Source organism: Cuculus canorus, chromosome 13 (genome assembly GCF_017976375.1).
Source record: "Cuculus canorus isolate bCucCan1 chromosome 13, bCucCan1.pri, whole genome shotgun sequence".
NCBI classification, from domain to species: Eukaryota; Metazoa; Chordata; class Aves; order Cuculiformes; family Cuculidae; genus Cuculus; species Cuculus canorus.
The window spans coordinates 10,261,293-10,282,380 of record NC_071413.1 but is presented as its reverse complement, the minus strand read 5'-3'; the positions used below and the strand labels follow the sequence as shown (position 1 = coordinate 10,282,380).

General features: G+C 48.1%; 2 protein-coding genes across 14 annotated transcripts in view; both read right to left on the bottom strand.

Annotated features, from left to right (window-relative positions):
- Positions 1-12,623, bottom strand: part of CTCF (CCCTC-binding factor) — a 33,839-nt gene extending 21,216 nt beyond the window's left edge. For 4 of the 13 annotated variants that reach the window (XM_054078320.1, XM_054078324.1, XM_054078326.1 and 1 more), the window contains exons 1-3: positions 12,460-12,587; positions 7,442-7,591; positions 3,333-3,445 (exon numbers count right to left, since the gene is read on the bottom strand). Coding sequence is in view for 5 of the 13 variants with exons in the window: in XM_054078314.1 (XP_053934289.1) it covers positions 430-483 (54 nt within the window). In the remaining 8 variants the exon portion in view is untranslated. Of the gene's footprint in view, positions 1-429; positions 525-3,332; positions 3,446-7,441; positions 7,592-12,459 lie in introns of those variants that run through there. The other 9 variants (XM_054078319.1, XM_054078314.1, XM_054078316.1 and 6 more) reach the window with 6 other exon arrangements.
- Positions 12,624-12,805: 182 nt separating this feature from the next.
- RIPOR1 (RHO family interacting cell polarization regulator 1) overlaps positions 12,806-21,088 on the bottom strand; it is a 31,425-nt gene continuing 23,142 nt past the window's right edge. The window contains 1 exon segment of the mRNA XM_054078310.1: positions 12,806-20,784. Within this exon segment, the coding sequence (XP_053934285.1) occupies positions 20,687-20,784 (98 nt within the window). The 3' untranslated portion in view covers positions 12,806-20,686.

Below are 21,088 nucleotides of genomic sequence, written 5' to 3'. Positions count from 1 at the left end.
ATCTTCAAAGCAGATGAAGCAAACTACTAATTCCCGCAAAGGCAAATTCCTGCCTCGACCTTGGAGGAAAAAGCCCTTCCACCAGGACTAAGGTTTCATTTTCAAACATGCTAACTCTGCCAGAGAAGCCATTCCTGTCTTTATACTGTCCCCTTCTTCCTACCTACATTACCCCAACTATTCCTAACATTAGCATAAGCATCTCTAAGACTGCAGCTAACCAGGCAAGAAACTAATCCAGGCCAGAACTCATTCAGCCAAAGATAATTACTCCCATCCACACCAGGGCTCTGGTGCGCCCAAACACTCAGGCCAGTCAAAAGAGAAGCATGGCAAAAGGGTTTCTTCAAGCACAGTGTAAGCTTTAAGTGTTCAGGAAACTACTCTCAACACAGAACACATACCACACTTTAAAACCCCTTAATTTACATTTGTGTTCTTGACGCTTCCGCACTTCTGCCTGGCCCGATTTGTTCTTTTCATGCTGGCTATTCTTCATGCAGCTCTTGATGTCTGAACATACTCTGGAACAGAATGGATAAGTAGTACTAGTGAAACTACACAAAAGAAAGTGAAAAGGTGGAAAAAAGCACAATTTGAATGTTTAATGCTTGTTTAACTGAAAATGTGTAGTCCTACACCTCTAAGAATAGCAGCATTGCTAACTGCTTGAGGACCCCTTCACTTATCAAAAGCCATACACAAAACCAAAGTGTATTTTAATCAGCTTTAATGCTTTTTACTATGAAGAATGAACTCATTTTACAAACTCCTCTACCACTTCTCAAACTCCTTAGCATGTACTGTTCTTACAACCTAAAACTCTGTACGCCTCATGTTACATTAAGAGTGCAATATGACATCTCGGAGTTGGTTATGCCTACTTCAGATGTCCTCTTGCTGTAGGATACCAAAATCAGGACACAAAAGCAGTTCTTATGCTTGAAGCCCTATAATTTAAAGCCAATTAAAACCCATTACATACTGTCAATGCAGTAAGTAACACTATCAATAAAGTAACAAATTCAGTTCAGCAGACTTCTAACCTTGCTACAGGAGGCAGAGCAGCCTCAGCTGATTCAAGAGTTGTGACTCTAGCTTCATTACTCTAATCAATTAAGGGCTTAAAATAGTCACATTTACAGAAGTAAAATATTTACAAGACAGCGCATTATTTCTCATTTGTAATCCTTTTCAGTCCTCAGTGTGCATACATACTAAAAATCCTGGGAAGAGTAAGCGACTCCACAGGAGTCATTCTCAGACGAGGCACATACTCCTGCTGCACTCAGTGATGCAGGCCAAGCAGCGTTGAATTTCACACCAGTCTTACGCCCTTTGAATTTCAGTATTTCCCCCTCTCACCCCAGTTCTCCTGTCACTTACTTAGTATGAGGCACTCAAGTCTCAGTTCTGGCTGCAATTTTAACTTGGCAAGTCTATTTTTAATTGTTTATCAGTTTTTAAGAGCACTACTGATAAGAAGTCGGAGCTGTGGATGCTCAGTGACTGCAAGCTTTTAAAAAACATTTTTTGTCGATCTCTCTATTTAACACTTAAGTAAAGGTCACACACGATACACATTCACTGACCAGAAAAGGGGATGCTCAGCGCATAGGTGTGGTGCACTCCACCACTACAGTCAGATTCACGGCTGATGCAACCTGCATCCTCGCCAGCTTTTGTGCTGGCGAGGGCTTGCACACTGTGGTGGTAGGCAGGTAAACAGTTGCTGTTACTAGCTGAGTTTTTACTGCCGACTCGTAACCCTGGAGAAGACTGCTATTTCCCAAAATTCAAAGACTTGTAAATTAACAGAGAAAAGCCTCAGGAGTGAAGGCTATGCAAAGCACAACCGTCATCCTACTCTTTTCACAAGGTACGGACTCTCCTTAAGGACACAGGTTCCTGGAGTTTTGAAGTAAGGAGCTCAAGACACCACAGTTTCCCAGCACTGCGTACCAAGAAATTCCAAAGCACACTTGTTCCAATCCACTCCACGGTAATAACCCAGGTGCGGAAAGTCACTCCTATCCTACTTTCCAGTAAAGATAGCCCACTTCCATTACAGTAATCAGCATATTTTCTGGCATAAAATACCTTGCATGAATTCACATTCCGATCAGATCATTGACATGTGGGCAAGGTTTGATAATCATGAAGAAAACCAGGAATAGTGTGGAAATGTAAGTGTTCCACATGTCCACTTTTGAGCATAGTACACTGACACACACTGGGAACAGCCCATTAAGGGGCTGCCAAAAAATGAGGTGGGTAGAGCACAAGGCAAGCACAGCAAGAAGTCAGCTGTGAGAAGTTTAAAGCAAGATCTTGCAGCTACCTTCAACTACCTAACAGAAGTGAAAAGAGCTATTTTCAGCTACTGAAATTTGCTAAATACAAGCCTAAACAGCCTCATCCAACTTCAAAGCTGACACTGCATTGAGCCAGGTGTTGAACCAGGGCACCACAATCAGTCCCTTCTAATCCAAATCATGTTACCCTTCTCTGGCATTAAACAAAATGAAGGGTTTATTTAAACTTCAAACAAAAAACAGTGAGGTTTTTTCCAGCTATGCGATTATAAGCATGATGTTCTTAGGACAGAGAATTTTATTGGTCTCAGCATTCGCTTTCACATAAATTCCAGAGGACCTGGAACACTTCTGCAGTAAAAAAAAATAAAATAATCTGTCTTTGAAGAAATATGGAGTACCGTGTGCTCTCTTCTCCAGAATCCTAACAAGACGTTACACCTTAAGTACAAGAAGGTGGCTGAAAAAGCTCCCTGGCTGCTGGAACAGGACAGCCCATTTGAAGAAGCAACTCCCGGACAAGAACAAATGGTAACGTATCATGCTGACCAACAACTGCACTGGATCAAGAGCTTCTGACCAGGGAGACATGGACTGGCAACAGAGCCACTCAACATTATCCTCCTTCTTTGAATTTGGTGGAGCTGGAGAAAACATCCCTAAGGATTTGTTTGTACAAGCCACTTGAAGGACAGGCCTCCAAAATTACAGATGTCATGTCAGACAAGTCAGACATCTGAATATTTGCTGGTCTGCTCCATCATACTGCCATGGAAGCTGCCAAATTCTTCTTCACGTAGGTCAAAATGCTGGTAGAAGAGGGAGAGGATGCAGCTGCTTCAACAGCACAAAACTATTTCTACACACACTACAGAAGCCAAGTATAAACTACTCTGGGCTCATATAATGCTCCAGCAGCTTCGAGCAGGTAGGAGTCAATAGTAGTAATTCCTGGGCAGGAAGGAGAGGAGTACATTCATATATAAGGTAGGCAAGGATGAAGTAATCAATGAATACCTTTTGAGCATTCAGTATTGCCACAGGAAGCGATAAATCTCTCTTCAAAGATCAGAAGTGGCAGTAAGTTATATACTCAGCAGGAATGCTGGATAACACTAACTTCTTCCATCCTCCAAAAAGAAAAGAAAAAAGGTTTTAATAATCCAGCATTGAGCAAAACCACTAGCCTTCAAACATTTTTTACCTCCAGCCTGTAACCTGAAAACTCCTGAAATGCTTTGAAAGGGTTCTCCTGCATCACATACACAGAAAGAAAAACTAAAGTTTACACTATACCTCCACCGCAAACAGTTTGGCAGAAAGGAGAAAACTACTGTTTTGAAATGTAGTACTGTTAGTCTTACACCAAGTATATACAAGCCAAAACAGGGGGGCATTTTTAATTTAGTAGCATTTCCTTTAATTTTAAATCTCTGGATGCTAGAGGGGGTTTCAAGGAAACAGCTTCGCAAACCGAATACAAGACAACAGAGAAACTACACAAGAAGCCAAAATAATTGGCCAAAAAGCACTACTGGTTCTACAGCAGCAAAAAGCTCTTCTAGGGACCAGTTCGGAGCAATAATGTCTCTTTCAAAACTAAATAATTGGAGAATTCAATTCCCTTAACAGTGATTCTAAACATATAGCAAAGTTTACTGCTCTACTTCAAGAGTAAAAAAAGTTTACAAATATCCAAATGCTGCCATTAGTACCTGTGGCCTCAACTACCTTTTCAGAAAGCCCAAAATATTTTGCGGCATTATTCCATAAAGGCTTAAATCAAACTCAGAGCTGCAGTTTTTCCACACACACTTGAATCTAGTGCTCCCTCACCTTTTTTTCTGAGGGTGGACAAGGACAGATGGACTGAAATTCCCAAAGGGAAGCAAATTCAGCTGACCAACTCATCCTGGCAATGCCAATGTGGATGGAGAAAGTGACACAACAATCTCAATGCAAGCCAACTTATTTTTCCAAGGAAGCCATGACTTGTTTACTTGGCTAAATGCTTTGGTGTTATTCCCAACACAGCAAGAGCTGGAAATTCACTTGTACAACTTTTATCAATAGGCTGGAAAATACAAAAAAAAAAAAAAAAAAATTCTTTCTCCAATACTAACAAAAAAAAAAGCCCTGCAAGGACGAATCAGCATTCATCGAGTCCAGCAGTTTGCCTCCAAAAGCTCAAGCAGAGAACACTGAAAAAGGAGAGCAATCACATCTGCGGTTTACCGCCCTCATTCCAACACCCAACCATGTGATTAGGGATTTCAGCCTTTGGACCTGTTGATCCTTTTCCAACCCTCCAAAGTATCCCACCAAAGCAGTTTTCCATCACTTGTGGTGTATTTTCCCTATTTCTTCCTCCTACAAGCAACAGGCTCACCACAAACCTCACTGCACCTACCTAAAAAGTTGACCTTGTGTGAATGCTAGGAACCACACCTAGAACAGCACTCAGGCCCGACACAGAACAAATTTCTGCAGAGAACACAAGTGGTGGCAGCAGAGCAACCGTGTTTGCCTTCTTACAAAGAGCCAGGAGGAACTAGAATTGCTGAACTCAAACATCAGATGCTCCTGTTGAGATTACCCTCCAGAAGAGCATGCAGGTTATAAGCAAGTTAGCTCTGCAGCGGAGACAGCTCTCAGGCAGCCCACCTCGTTAAAATATGTAATACATGAAAAGTACTTATAGCTTTTGGTAATCTCCACCTGGAGATGCCTCGGCCACCATCAGGCTACTCACTATAACATTCTCCACACGTCATGCATTGTTATAGCTCAAAATTATTAACTGTTGTTTACTCTGCTTTCCATAGCTTTACTCTCCCTAGTTTCACTTCCAATTAATTCAGTATTTCACTCAGCATCCACTTTAAAATGGGGATCACTGCATTTAAATTCATGCACTACAAATGCAATATATCAAATATAATTCAATAAATAACAGAACACATAAAATAAATAACTTTACAAGGCCATATTTTCAGAAGTGGATTCAATAAAAAAAAAAAATCACCTTGCTTCACCTTCACCGAGCATTTCCCATGCTATGAACTGGGATGGAAGAAGCCCTTAAGTGATACAGGCTGGGCACTGGCTAGACAGCAGTGCTACTGCAAGGTCCTAGGGCGATTTGGTAGACAGCAAGCTGTTCAGGAGCCAGCAATGCCCTGACAGCACATAAGTAACATTTATCCCACCACAGCTCACCAATACCACAGCCACAAATAAGGATTTTTTTATAGTCACAAGTTCCATCTAAATAAATAGGAGATTATTTTGACGCACCTTCAGTATACCTGCTTACTTTCTCCTGTCCAGAAGATTTTACTGGCTTTACCATGTTCTAGATTTCCAAGGAAAGTCCTAAACCTTTCTCTGTTCAAAAAGAGGGGAAGCTAGTGAAAGAGAAGGTAAAGAGAGAAGTGAAAGAGAAGCTCCCCATCTATTTTCTTTAGCATGATCATCTCTTATTTGATCACAAAGTCTGACCTCTTACGGATTACTGTTCTCTAACTGTATCCGAAACAGAAGCAGTTTAGTACCTTGCAGCTGGCTAGAGCCATTTTCAGGTTTTTTTTTTCCACAATCTTGATTCAAGGATATTAAGAAATACACGACTGCTCTTCATATGATAACCCAAAAGTTAATCATCTTCACTGTGAAAAGCTGTGTCTTTTAATTTGACCTTATCCGACTACAAATTCTTGTCTGTTTGCCAGCAAGATTTAGAAAAACTCATCAATATCCAGTGTTACCTGGCCAGGGAGGTGTCTGAGGACTTCAAACAAGTCACCTCCCAGTTTTGCCGAGAAGCTGCACAGTGAACTCTCAACACTTCACTGCATGGTGTTACTTTCTTGCTCTCTGTCGCACTGGAGAATAATCTGCCTTGCAAACCTGACTTGGTTGGTTGTTTTTTAAGTGCCGATGCCAGAAACACACACAGTAATGACTCCAGCCCACCCCACCTAGAGAGGCAAGAATGCATCTCTACTCATCCCATTAATGCATTTGAGAATTACATTAGTTTCTTTATTACAATATCACCTTGGAAACTCATGTTTTATCTGTTTATGCACTATGACTCCAAAACGCAGCTCAGCCATTGCTTTCCAGGATACCGTGTGCCTCGATGCCAGTTGTGCCCAGGTGTACAGCCTTACACACAGCAGCCTCAGCACACGCACCTGAACGGATCCACTTCATCTGACAATCACGACAGCCATCTCAATGCTGTCTGCCTTTCCACGAACCACAGTTTTACCACACAAAAGTTTTAAACCAAGACAGTAAATCAGTAATGAAAAGAAACTGTGAGAAGCAATTACCAGTTCTTGCTGAACATCCATGGAAACTATTCAGCCTTGTACACCCCTGGACTATTCCTGAACTACCCTGAACTGAATGGCATTCTTACATTCCGTAAGGTCCTCAACATCAAAAGAAATACCTGTAACAAAGTCAAATAATAAATTTAACAAGCTCTAGTTTCCTTAAAGTCTTAATTAGTAGGACTAATTACATTTTTTTTCTCTCCTTAACTAAAGTCTGTACTAAGAATAAATGGGAGAGCTGATAATAATGTAAACTATATGTGTACTAACATCACACAGCACTAGGCAAATACCCAAGGTGCCTCTGCACAGCACTGCATTACTAGCTGCCAGGTTCATCTACTCCATCTCCTTTTAACACCGCTACATTGGCACTTCTCCAAACTCCTGGAAATTCCCTAGTGTTCTGAAGTGCATCAACCACACAATATTTATTCCAATACTACAGCCAGGGATATTCCAGTGTTAGAAGTGGAAAAAACCCACACTGGATAAGGCAAACACCTCTCTCACCTCCCAATGTACTTTGTGGGGAGGGGGGCTTGGGTGTTTTTTCTTCTTAATGTTTCGTCTTGTGTTTGTTTTTCTATTTTGTTTAAAAATAAATAATAAGAAAAAAACACATAGAGGAATTTCAGAAGCTTTCAGAACAGCAACCTAATTCTAAATAACTCAAAGAGAGAGTAAGGATTACTTTGACATCCTAATTAAAGCAAGTAATATTCTTTATATAACTGGACCAAGCTACTTTCTCCTCTACTTTACAGATAGCTACTTTACCTGCTGATGCTTGAGAGACATGCAGGCTTCTAATCATGATGCATATTAATACAGACAAAGGTGTATTTCATGGTCCAAACAGTCTGCAATTTGACTTCTGTTTTGTTAGAATTTGACAAGCTCAATGATGTCAACAGAAATTTTTAGATTCTGGGGAAAAAAGAAGAGAGGTAAAATAAGATTTTTCAGTATAAGCTGAACTCCATTCTCAGTCTCTTTACATTTGAGTGACGCTTTTCAGTGAAACCCATGAAGTTTTACAAAGTTCATGGATTTGTTGCTATGGCAGAAAAATAAGACAATGCTGATAGCTGACTGACAAAACAATGTGTTTGGGCATACAACCTAAATCACAGGATGTAGAAAACACCCTGCAGCACAGTTTGCTGCATTGCTGCCCGTACAGTAGCCCTCCCATCTATTACCTGGTCAGCATATCCAAGCAAGTCACTTCCCTTTTTCTGCTTTTATATGCGTTTAAGCATAACTGCCCTTGCTTCTTTGCTATCAACACCATAGAGCACACTGAAATCCCCAGGCAGCTAACAGTAAAGAGCAGGACTGCTCAAACTGAAGGGTCTCTAAATCCAAACCTTTACATTGCAACTGTAAACATCTGTGTCTCACAACTTTAGCTGTAGGGATAGTTAAAGGACGATTCTTCAGGAATCCTTTCTATCACAGCTCTCTGCTAAGCAGCACACCTTAACTGTGCCATCTGCCAGAGCTGTCTCTGCATTACTTCTGTATTTTCACCTGTTAAGGCAGCCATTAAGAACCATGCTAAGACAGACAGTAAGGCTCAATAGCTTCCAAGTTTTTATAATACTAAGTGAGGGGAACTTCACTTTAGCTGAAATTTATATTAGACACCAAAATTGAGTTGTTGGGTTACCTCAACATTAATACAACCTGAAAAACAGAACTCCCTACCCAGCTCTTGTTTATTCTACTCTTCTTTTCAAAGTTATTATTGTTAATAAGAAAATAATGAGATTGCTCAACTGAGCAGCTACTATTTAGTTTTCATATTAAATATGTCTAGAATAAGCATCTCATTTAAATCCTGAAGAATGATGGATTATTGGACAGAAGCAGGAAGAGCAGTAAAACAGGGTGTTTAAAATGAAATTCAAATATCCTTCAGTACAAAAAGAGCAAAATCTTGTGTTACAAGAAGAATCTTTCTCCTGTACTAAGTTTCAGCAAAAAAACCCTCAAAAAACTAAAGTCACCTTCTAAATCATATTTTTTTATGAGCATAAAATATAAGCTTTCATCAAGAAAAGGAAGTTTCTTAGATCTATATGCATCTTCAAGACCACAAAGCATTTGCAGAGCAGCAGAGCTTGATACTGTATTGAAGTGTCAAGGTTTAGTACAACAAAGACTGAACTGGGCATCTGAACAAGAGTCAAATGGATGAACAGAGGTTTAGAGGTTTATAGTTAAGCAAACAAATCAGTACAGTTCACTAAGTTAACGCAAACAAAACAACCAGTGGGCCAGGGCTTTGATTTCTTTCAGCTCCACTGCAGAGGCTGAAGACAAGCACTTCAGCCAACATGTGCCCTCCCGTGTACAGGTAGCAGTGGTGGCTGTTTCTCACTACACAGATTTCTAGAGCACAGACAAGCACAGGAGGAAGCAGCATTTGTGATCCTCATGCTCACCTACTCCCTCAAGCATTCCATCTCTGGCAAAGAAGGGGTAAGAGAAGCAGGAGTTGCCAAGATGGGTGAATCGGGGCGTTTTAATGCAAATATAATCAATATATTATATATCATTTCAATATACTGAAATAGCAAATGTAGAGGAAACATTCAAATGGAACAGGAAGAGCTCAAAACTGCGTGATGTTACAAGCAACAAAAAAGCTGCCAAAGGATGAGGAGCAAAGGTAAGAAACAGGCTGGCTCTTCTCAGAGAGCAGGTAAGCCTGATAGTGCCCAGCAGCTGACTTTCATCAGAAAAGCAGGAGGCCCTGGACATGAATTACTAAGGGGAAGTGAAGAAATAAATTTCCGGAGTAGGCTCTATACAGAAATTCCTAAGCAAGCTAGTAATCACATATAATTAGATTTTTCACATTAATTCTGAATAAAAACAAGAAAACCACAGGTCAGCCTCTGGCATTTCCAAGACAACAGCAAAGCTACAGCATCAGGCAGGTATCAACCTGCAGCCCCAAGAGCTGGTAATGACACACAAAAATTAGCTACGGCTCATGTTGCAGATGCAGCCTGCTAATACGAAAAGCAGTTCTCAAAATAGCTCTCTCCCTCAGCAACGCTGCAGGCATGAGTTGCCAACAAACTTCACGCTGTAGTGACAGCTTCCCAAGCCCCGTCCGAATCAGACAAGGCTTGCAGTATTATTTTCAGGTGTAGGGCCTCTTGAAGCTACAGGAACTCAAGTTTTGCACCTTTTGCTCAGACATTACCCTTCAAAAAAAATTCCACAAAGTTTCAAGAGTGTTAATGATGCCATTCTGCACATCCTAATAGCCTTCCTTGTGTAGAGAGGACATGAAAATTGAGCTAGCCCTATACATCCAGGAGAAAATCAGACTAAAAAGAAAGCACTGCTTTGCCCCTGTGCCCAAATTGTTCCTTCCTTCAGTCCTAATGACTTCTGTACTAAAATAAAATGCTAGGTATGGCTTCCGTAAGAACTACAGCTTGAATACAAATACAGAGCCATTTCTTACACCCAAGATATCTCTGCCAATTCAACAGGTTCTGCACAAGCAGACTGAGCTGGAGAACTTGAGAGAAATGATGACACACTTCCTGCACTGAAACAACGCACACATATACTGGAAGGGGTAAACAGCATTTCAGATGCTTCTAACAACCCCTCTGGAGTTTATTACCAGGATTCAATAGCTGGCAGGAGGCGAGGAACAGCTATGCCTTTACTCAAGGGGGAGGGAAAGATTGGAGGTAAAATAGGAAGTTACAAATAGGAAGGCAAGCACATTCTCCGCAGCAGGCAAGTTCTAGGGATTACACGGAACAGAAAGGGATGCAGGCAATGTGACAACCCCCCTGTATCACAGTCATTTCGCAAAGCTAAGGCAAGGCCAAGCATGACACCATATAAGCACATTTACTGGAGAAATTTTAAATCTATGGAGAGAACAAAACACAGATTGTTCTGCCCCAGAACATGTGTGATTTCCCTTTCTGCACCACAAGAAGAGGTGGGGTTTGTGACCCTCCACCAAACAGACCCACGCAGGAGGAAAGGGACCTGTGGCAGGCTCTGGGGCCCAGCACTAGGCAGGCGCCAGGGCAGAGTGCCACAATGTGTGCCCGTGTGGGTGGAAGCCCCACCGCGCCCCGAGTGGGTGTGCGGTGAAAGGAGGAGGTGGGGGTCAGTAGCTCCACTCCCTGGTTGCAGAGGGGGGGGGGTTGGAAGGCAACACAGAGAGTGGGCACCCCTCAGCCATGCCTGCATGGGTGGCAGCCCTGCTGTGGGCTTGTAGGGCATTGGGGAAGGGGGGCATCAGTGGCTCCACTGCCCAGGGCGTGCAGAATTCAAGGGAGTGTCAGTGGCTCTGCTCCCTGGACAAAGTGGGAAAGGGGTGCTGTCGCAGGGGGGACTGTTGGTGGTTCCACTCCTCAGACAAAGTTGGGGGGTGCAGGTGGACAGCACAGCAAGTGCAGGCGCCCTTCAACCACATCTGTTACTGGGTGGGTGGCAGCCCTCTTGCACCTCAGATGTGGGCCCAGGGTGGGTGGGTGTGCGGGGTCGGGCGGTGTCGGTAACTTCACTCCCCTGACAAAGTACGAAGGGGGTGTTTGGTTGCTCTGCCATCCGTGGTGTGCGGGGTCGAGGGGGTATCTGTGCCTTCGCTGCCCAGATGAAGAAGGGTGGGGGGCTATCAGTGTGACAGGGGGTGCTGGTGGCTCCGCTGCCCGGGCTGTGCGGGATGGGAGGGTGCTGTCGGCTCCGCTGCCTGAGCTGTGCGGGATGGGGGGGTGCCGGCGGCTCCCCTGCCTGGGCTGTGCGGGATGGGGGGGTGCCGGCGGCTCCCCTGCCTGGGCTGTGCGGAATGGGGGGGTGCCGGCGGCTCCCCTGCCTGGGCTGTGCGGAATGGGGGGGTGCCGGCGGCTCCCCTGCCTGGGCTGTGCGGGATCGGGGGGGGTGCCGGCGGCTCCCCTGCCTGGGCTGTGCGGGATCGGGGGGAGGGGGGGGGTTGGCCGGCGGCTCTGCTGCCCGGGCTGTATGGGGGGTGGGGGGGGGTGCCGGCGGCTCCGCTGCCCAGACGAAGCGGAGCGGGGGGGCAGCGGGCGGGCAGCGCGGGGCGATCGGGCGCCCCCCAGCCGTGCCCGCGCCCCGCTGCTGCCTGCATGGCGCTGCTCAGCCTGCCTTGCAGAGGGAGCTCGAGTCCCGCTCTGCGCCTGGCAGCGCCTCTCACTCCGCAGCACACGCCAGCGCAGCAAGGCGGCGGCCGCCAGGAGCGGGACACGCAGCTCCGCCGCCGCCCCACGGGGACACCGAGGGAGCCCCGAGGCAGCGGGGCCGGCCTCGAGGAGGTGCGGGGAGGGGGGGGGAAGCGGTGGGCGGGGGCGGCAAAAGGCGGGTGGAGTGGCGGCACCGGAGCGGGGGGGGGGGGTGAACGGGACCGGCGGGGGAGGCGGGGGGGGGGGGGGGAGCGGGACGGGAAAAGGGACGGGAAGGGAAAGGGCAAAGCGCGTGGAATGCAGGCGGCGGGGGGAGGGGGGTGGCGATCCGCCGAGGAGACAAAGGAAAGAAAATGGAGTCGTCGGCCCCGGGCAGGGAAGGAGGAAAGTGGGGGGGGAGGCCCGGTCGTCCCCGCGTCCCAGCGCCGCGCTGCGGGGGCCGGCGGCGGTGTCGGGCAAGCGCCGGCCGCGCTGGGGACGATAGAGGGAGACAAAGCCCCCTGCTTCCCCGGCGGCGGCCGCTGCGGGGCCCCAGCCGCACCGGAGCCCCATCGTGACACCTAGAGGCCGGAGAAAGCGACTGCAAACCCCCCCGCCGCCTCTTACCTGCGCCCGGCCGCCCCGCCGAGCTCGCTTCGGCCGCCGGGACCCCGCCGCCGCCCCCCGCGCCGCTGCCCGGGCCCCTCCGAGCCGCCGAACCCCGCCCTCCCTGCCGCCGCCGGCGCCCGGCACCAGCCCGCGGTTTAATCGCTTCCACAGTCGCTTCGGACACAAAATGGCGGCGGGCGGCGCGAATGCGCATGCGCCAGCGCGGCTGCCGCGGCCGCCGGCCGGAGTTGGGGTGGGGGAAGGAAGGGGGGAGGGAGGGACGGACGGCGCGCGCGGGGCAGCGGCGCGCGCGGAGCACGCTGGGAGGTGGGAGGAGGAGGAGGGGTGGGGGATCGCGCGCCAACTTCAAACGCGGCGCCGGCGTGCGTGGCTGCGTCACGGGTCACGTGGGCCGGGGAGGGGCGGGGTGGCGCGAGGAAAGGGACGCATTATGGTGTCTGTGCTGCCGCGGTCCTTTGAGTGTAACACTAGTTAAAAACACCCCTTTCAGGTCAGGGAAAGCCTCGGGCCCGCCGCAGCAGGAGCGGGGCCTCCGCTCCAAGGGCAGGAGGAGCCACGGGATGGTCTGGGTTGGAAGGGACCTAAAGCCTATCCAGTTCCACCCGTGCCATGGGTAGAGACTCCTCCCACTGCATTAGAGGCTCAAACCCCAACCGGCCTCGAACTCCTCCAGGGATGGGACAGCCACGACTTCCCTGGGCAAGCTGTGCCAGTGCCTCACCACGCTCAGAGAGAAGAATTTCTTCCTAATATCTCATCTAAATCTTCCCTCTTCTAATTCAAAACCATTCTCCCTCGTCCCATCACTCCGTGCCCTTGTAAAAAGCCCTTCCCCGGCTTTCCTGGAGCCCCTCCAGGTACCGGGAGCTGCTCTAAGGTCTCCCCAGTGCCTTCTCCACCATGAGAACCAGGCCACCAGGCTGAGGGGAGACCTCATCGCTCCCTACAACTGCCTGAAAGGAGGTTGTAGTAAGGCGGGTGCTGGTCTCTTCTCCCAAGTAACAAGCAATAGGATGTCAGGAAATGTCCTCAAGTTATGCCAGGGAAGGTATAGCATGGATATCAGGAAAAATTTCTTCACAAGTGTATCAGACACTGGAACCAGCTGCCCGGGGAAGTGGTGGAGTCACCATCCCTGGATATATTGAAAAGATGTGTAGACAGGTGCTCAGGAATATGGTTTAGTAGTGGAAAGGTACCATTGAACTCTGTGATCTCAAATTTCTTTTCCAACCAAACAATTCTGTGATTCTGTACTATGATTCTATGAAGTCTGTGCATCCCTCCATGCTGAGAAGGGGTCAGCAGGGTGAAAGACCGAACCTTTTCTTAAGCCGGAAGCAGAGTCAGCAATATCGCAGTAAGCGAATCACTAGGAAAGTTGTAAGGCAGTTTTATAAGTACCAATACCAAGTTACGGGAGCTAGGCAGTATTTGCCTGGTGGATTCAAAGGGCCTTGGGCTTGCCAAGCTTGTAATCGAGCTGGGTGTGCTGCTTGTGTTAGCTGCAGCACTGCAGGAATCATAGAATCACAGAATGGTTTGGATTGGAAAGGACCTTAAAGATCACCCTGTTCCAAGCCCACTGCCATGGTCAGGGACACCTTCCACTGGATCCGGTTGCTCAAAGCCACATCCGACCTGGCCTTGAACACCTCCGGCCATGGGGCATCCACAACTTCTCTGAGCAGCCTGTGCCAATGCTTTACCACCCTCATAGTGAAAAATTTCTTTGTAATATCCAATTTTAATCTCCTTTCAGCTTAAAACCATTCCCCATCATCCTATCCCTGCACTCCCTGATCAAGAGCCCCTCCCCAGCTTTCCTGTACGCCCTTTCAGTACCAGGAAGCTGCTGTTATGTTTCCCAGGAGCCTTCTCCCGGCTGAAGAACCCCAAATCTCTCAGCCTGAATGAGAAACCTTGTGCCAGGTATTTGATAGGGGGCTTCAAGGGAAGTTAACGAGGTAGCAGAAGTTTGGCACCATGGCATTTTCCAGCCACCCCCAAAAGGTGGAAATAGCCATGGCATCCCTAGCAAGATGTGTGAATTTGTATTAGAAAGCACAGGGGCTCGTCTGTCTTTCATTTTCTGCAGTTTCTCTTGTTGCTGGATCTGCTGTGTTTAACACACTTTCTCATCTCTGGGAGTGTTGCTGCAGACCCGTGGCTGATGGACAGGCAAGCTGAGAGGAGGGGAGAATTCCATGAGCTCATGCTGCAACCTCTTTGTATTTTTTTACCATAAAAACATGTGAAACAGAGCTAGAGTAATTGGTTAAAATATTAATAGTTTGGAAAAAAAAAGATGCACTGGAAGGAAGCTGCATTTATTTTCTCCTTTTACTTCAGCTATCAGTCCCTGCAGGACAATGAGACTGGGAATTCAGAGAGAAGACTGAATGTAAAGAAACCTCAACACAAACCCATGGTGGTAGGACTAAAGAGTTATAAGGGTGTTCCAGTTGAAACTGGTATTAAAAATCTAGCCCAATTTTTTCTTTTTTTTTTGGTTCTTGAGATGTCAGTGCAGGGCAGAGCAAAAGCTGTTCAACAGCCTAGGCTTTACCCCAACCTGCTTAGCAAGTGAGGAAGCCATCAGACAAACATGGCATACGTTAATGTGTAAACCGTGCTCTTACATCCTAGTCTGAATAATGCTGCTGTCTTGCTGAGCTGCATTGTGGAGAGGAGAGGGGGCTGCCAGGCTGCTGCTCAGTGAGGAGGGAGCTGGGTCAAGAGGCGAGTGAGATCAGCTCCTGACCCTGTGTTCTGAGGGTCTCCTGCCCAAACTCTCCCTGTCCTGGGGAAGGAGCAGGGCATTGATGGCTGTGCCGTGGGCAGCGTTGTGAACCCCAGTACTCCTTGTGGGGCGGTTGGCAACAAAGCCCACGTTGTCTTCTGAGGTTTGTGCCACCAGGATGGGTCCATTAGTTTGTTCCAGTGGGGGAACTGTAATTTACCGAGCGGGCAGAGGGGACAAGCTGTGTTGAGTCATGAGGATGTAGCTCTATTTCTTCAGCCTTGGCTGAAGGAGAAAAACATTACTTACAAAGCAATGTCAAAAAATGACATTAATTATGAGAGGTGACAGGGCATAGGCCACAACCGTGACCTCCAGGGTCTTCATTGCATGAGAAATTTTAATCACGGAGACAGAGAAGATCCTGAGGAGGAAGGGACTGACAAGGATCATTGAGTCTGACTCCTATTGGACCATGAAATCTTTGCTAAAATCCTAAAAAACCCTGCACCCACTGCCTTCCCTCCACCCCCTGGACAGGTTGTTGTAAAATGACACTAAGTCTATACGGCATGGAGAATCTGCTAAGAGTATTTCTGGGCAAATAAGATTCTGTAGTGTGATTTTTTGTTTTAAAGTAATTTACATTTATTCTAAGCTGTCAACCCATCAGTTCTTGTGCTGTAATTTTGGGGAGAATGGCGTGTCTTTTGTGTCTGGTCATAAATCCTGCTTTAAGCTCAGAACTTGGTTGACGTATGAATCAAAATGGAGAACAGCACTGGCCATGTGTAAAATTGCTTCTTGTGCTCCTTTAAATACTCATCCAGGGCTGGGAGTAAATGAGCGCTAACAATCCCTCTGCCTTTTATTTTAGCCATCCTATGACAAAGCTCACTTGTCTTTTGTAATAGGAATGTGGCTGCTTAGGAAACAGAAGTTGTTCTGGCAGACACCTATCCCTGGAGTTCTCCTGCCATATGTGTCCCAGACCACGTGCCAACAGGCGCTGGGGAGTCTCACCTATTGACCTGGAGTTTCTCACTTGGAGGCTCTTTTGAACTGATTTGCGGAGGATTCGAGCCTCCAGCTTCAGTCCTAATTGTGGTTGTTCCTGACACTCAACCTCCAAGCCTTTCCAAATTAGAAACGTAGAGGCAGATGCTCCTTCTAGAAAAGTTGTCTGAGCGAGGCCTTTCCCAGAGACATCTTGCCTGTGAGCAGAGCTGCAAAAGCTGAAGCTGAGGAGCTCCTGACTGCCTCACCCAGGCCCCAGGTGAGCTCACCTCTCTCTTTCTCTGCTATTCCTAGCTCCATGCCTCCATCACCCTCACACTATACAAACCCTCAGGAATCACCACCCCCCCTCCTTGCTCCATTGTAAGGAAGACAGTCGCTGAGTTTGAAACCAGCACTAAATTAGGTTCTAGAGACTGCCTGGAGCACACTGGCCTCTGTATGAAATGTGGCCTCAGCTGTCACCCTAGGAGTGGTCCTTGGAGAACAAGCCTGTACACATGTGCCTGACAGCCCTGTGAGGAACAAGTCAATGATCACGAGGAGGCTGTTGCTTTGCTGTGGTTCAACACAGACTGCCTAGCTGTTCAAAGAATTTCTAAGTGCCCTTGTGAATGGCTTAGAAACTTGATTTCATACCAGCTTGGGATGAAGTGAGAGGTCCAACTCTGAGGTTGCCCAAACTGGAGATTCCCAAACTAAAAGCCCCTAAAAATGGTTTGGTTTCAAGATTTACTTAATTTCTCACAGGAGAGTTGGTCATGGCTTGTGGCATTGCAAAGTGGCAGCATCTTCTCGGGGTCATTCTGGCTGGTGGGTGCTCTTGCTGTCACAGCCTGGCAGCTGCACCAGCCCTGATGCCGTCCAAGAGGAGGGCGCATTGGCTGATCAGTTATTTTGTGCTGATGATCTTCAGAGGCTCCTTAGGACACTACCCTGAGATCAGCTGTTAAAAAAACAATACCACAAAGTGCTCCAGAATCTGTATGCAACTCTTTTAATTAAAAAGGAAAGCAGCAGTAAATGGAGAAAAGGAACGTGTTGCCAAAGCTAGAGCACATGGGTAATGTAACCATGACACAGACACCCTCCCACGGGCTGCAGCTCCTGCAAGAAAAGCAAGTAGCTGCAACAGCCATCAGTGCTGCTGAGCACAAGCACGTCCGTGTGAGAGGGAGGTGTTTTTAAGTGTTGACACAGATTTGGCTTACAAATGTGGTGCTGGCACACTGTCTCCTTTGAAATCACAAACACTACTGCACAACACGCTCTGCAGTACTGCGTCTGTCCCTCGGTGCTGTGAGAATAGCTCCCAGGGAGTTCACTCCCTGCAGCTGTGTAGTTCCTGTGCAAGAGCTAGAGGAGACATTAACTCCCAGAGGGAGAACTTCAGTCTCCTGCCTCCTTTCAAACAGCTGGCTTTTGTAGTGGTCATCCTGCTCCTCCCTGATCCTCAAACAAAAAAACTCAAGTAGGATGCAAGTAGGATGCAAGGATGTTTTGAGTGAGTGCTGTCCAGAAAACTAGACGTTTTTTGAAGTTTTTTCCACTTAAAATGTCAGTCCTGCAATTCCAGTGACCTGGCAGTGTCCGTGGAACAGAAGGCCTTCGTGATGCTGGCATAGACCTGTTCAGAGCCACGAGCTGGACAATGGATTCCTAAATATATCTGTTGGGGTGTGGGGAGGTGTCCCCTAGGTGTCCTTGAAGCCACATAAATAATGAGATTATTCCTTGCAGTTCCAGGAGCAGAGTCATTTTATCCTGACCTGGAGCTCCCCGTCTGCCCTGACAGAAGGCTGCTTTCGGGCTCATATCCCTCCTCAGCCAAGGTGCAGCTTATCTTGGAAGGTGGTATTGTGCTGCAGGATGGGGCTAGGTCTCAGCAGGGCAGGGAGTACACCCAGGTAGGCGAATGAATTGAATTTATGGCTCTGGCCACTGGGGCACTGGAATGGTTTTATTTCCTGGAGTCATTCAGGGAAAAAATAAATCAAAATATATAAGATGGCTGGGCCACTCTCCACCTGTTGGATGCCCTTATCCTCAGTTGTGTATGCCAGCTGGGGCCCACATCCCACACCTCTTGCTGCCTATGGCTGGTGGTGGGATGCAGTGCTTTGGGAGAAACACTGCGCTTCCCTCCTGGGGTTTGTCTAGCAAAGCAAGTGGAAGAATGCTAAGCAAGCACTGATGCAGCAAAGCGTCCCCTTGTTATTCTCTTCCCATAATCCCATCTGCAGATAAAGCCTCATCCAAAAGTGGTTGCTTTCAGGCGCTGTCCTGTCTGGGACACCCCTTGTGCCACAACATGCTATGCAGTGTTAGCGTGGAGCTGCAGGCTGGCTGTGCCCTGTGTGTCCTAGTGCAAGGAGCGCTCTGCCTGAGCCAGCTTGAAAGGCTATGCTCCAGTGAGGAAAGAGGATGTGGAGGCTGTAACCTGCTGGGACTCGCTTAGAAACCCTGGGAAGTGCTGATGGACGGACCTTGCTTAGCCTAGGGACCATAAATCCCCAGCTACATCAGTGGTGGTGCTGCCATGCCATGGCTGCCTGCTGCGGCACGGGTAGCTGGCGGCACCACAAGGCAGTGCCGTGGGTGTCCCTGCCTTTGCTGCTTTAACCTGCTCTCTTCCCAGGACCATAAGGGCCACTAAGATGATTAAGGGATTGGAGCAGCTGTCATATAAGAAGAGGCTGAGAGAGCTGGGACTGTTTAGCTTGGAAAAATGAAGGCTGGGGAGGGTTTTTATCCATATCTAGTAATACCTGGTAGGGGGTAAAGAAGATGGAGACAGACGGTCCTCAGTGGTGCCCAATGAAAGACCAAGTACCGAACTGAAAGAGAAGTACAGGGATTCAGGCTGAACTTCAGAACAGCTTTTTTCATGAGCATGGTCAAGCACTAGTCAACTTTTCTGGCTGGCCAGAAAAGTTCTGGCGTCTCCATCCTTGGAGATACTTAAATTCAACCAGATGTGGTCCTGAGCTATACCTGACCCTGTTTGGGGCTACAGGGAATAGACAGACGTTTCCAAATGTTCCTTTCCACCTCAGTTGTTCTGTGAGTCTTTGAACTGATGTCGCTTAGTGATTAGACCCAACCTAAGAGATGCCAAAAAACAATTGAGCTGGGTGAGCTCTGTTCCCAGCTCCCTGGACTTGTGCTTGCAGTCAGGCACTGTGGCGCACTGCTACCACAGTAGAAACCAGAGCTGTTCCAGGGCAGCCCTGGTTTCAGTGGGACCCACCCTCGGCTGGGTGCCCCCATTGTGCAGCCTCAGTGTGGCCACCTTGTGCCTGCTTGGGTGACGTTTCCCATGTCCAGCAGCCAAAATCCTTCAGCATCTCAGCAACTCTTGCAAAGCTCAGGGAAGGTGGAAGCTTCAGCCACGAGAGGCACCTGGCTGTGCTGGCTCAGGCTGGAGGCTGCTGCTGGCCAAGGTGCAGGGCAGGGCTGCACAAAGACCATGCTAGAAATCACGATGCTGCCCCGTGAGACCCCCCCACCCACCCTCCAGCCTGCTACGCTATCCCCCACCAGCTTACCCTGCTGCTGGGCAGTGGGGCCAAAGAAACACCTGCACAGTGACACCGGCACTCATTAAAGGTTTGGCTTTATTTCTGGTTTAAAATCAAAATTAGTCATTCTCTGTAATTACATTATATATAGATTTATAGAGACATTATAGAAAAGATTTTTTTGCTTTTCAAAAATCTGTAAATAAAAAATAAAATAAACCAACAACAAAAAAAGGTGGCAGCTTCTGTCCGTCCATCTGTCAGTCCCTGTGTTGCTCCTCCTGCCCCTGCCCTCCACGGCGCTTCTCAACAGACCGGGAAAGGCTCTGGGCTGGGGCCACACTTGCTATGCTCCCTACAGCCAAAGCCGGGGAGGGACAGGAGCATGTGGAGCTGGAAAGAAGAAACGCCAGCAGAATATATTAATATCTCATATTTCATTTTATTTAAGTCCTGTGGAGTCCAGGTGGCAAAGGGCAGCAGTTCCCACGGCCCAGGCAACTCCTGGAAAGCAACACTGTGGTTTCCAAAGTGCAGGTCCTTCTGGGACAGGGCAGCTGCCCTCGAGCAAGAGGAAGGCAAGAGGAGGCAGAGAAATCCGGCGCGTGTCCCTGCCGCTCCGGTCCCAGCAGCTGTAGCCGACGCGGAGGGCAGACAGGGTGGGCTCCCCGGGTACTTTAAATAGCAATCAGAAGGTGGGATGTGCAGCGAGCCCCTCTGCCCCGGGGTGTGTACGTGGCACCCGTGGGGCCGGGGGAAGCAGTGCTCCATAAGGCAGTGTGTGGCCGCGGCGAGCTGCCCCACGGGGGTAATACTGCGGTGCGGTGTGCTGCCAAGAGCGAGCGGGAGCTGCTGGGGCCTGGCCAGCCCCAGGCCGTGCAAACCCAGGTGGCCCAGCGGTGCCTTTGCCCTGAAGGGATGGCAGGTGGGTTGGCTTGGAGGCTCAGAAAGCTGTACTGGCCATGCTGGCTGGTGCAAAGATCCTCGGGAGGCTGTCCAGGGTCTCCTCCAGCCGCCGGTGAGCTGATTTACCATCTTCTCCTGCAAGTACATGCCATGGTCAGTGAACTGAATTGCAGAAGCTCTTGTCCCCTGCCCATCCCTAGCCAGTCTTTGGCCTTTCTGGGGAAATGTGGCTAATGCCTGGCAGAGCTGAGCTGGCGTTCTACAGCCACAGAGTGGAGACCTCTCTTGTTCTTAGCACAACCTTGGGTGGGTCCCAGCTGGGATCCAGCTCAATTACCTCCCCCCCCCGAATTCCTGATTCAGATGTTGCAAATCCTGTTTTTCCACTGCCTGCTGTACCAGTCCCCCACGCAGGGCAAGGATCACCCACGTTTGGGCT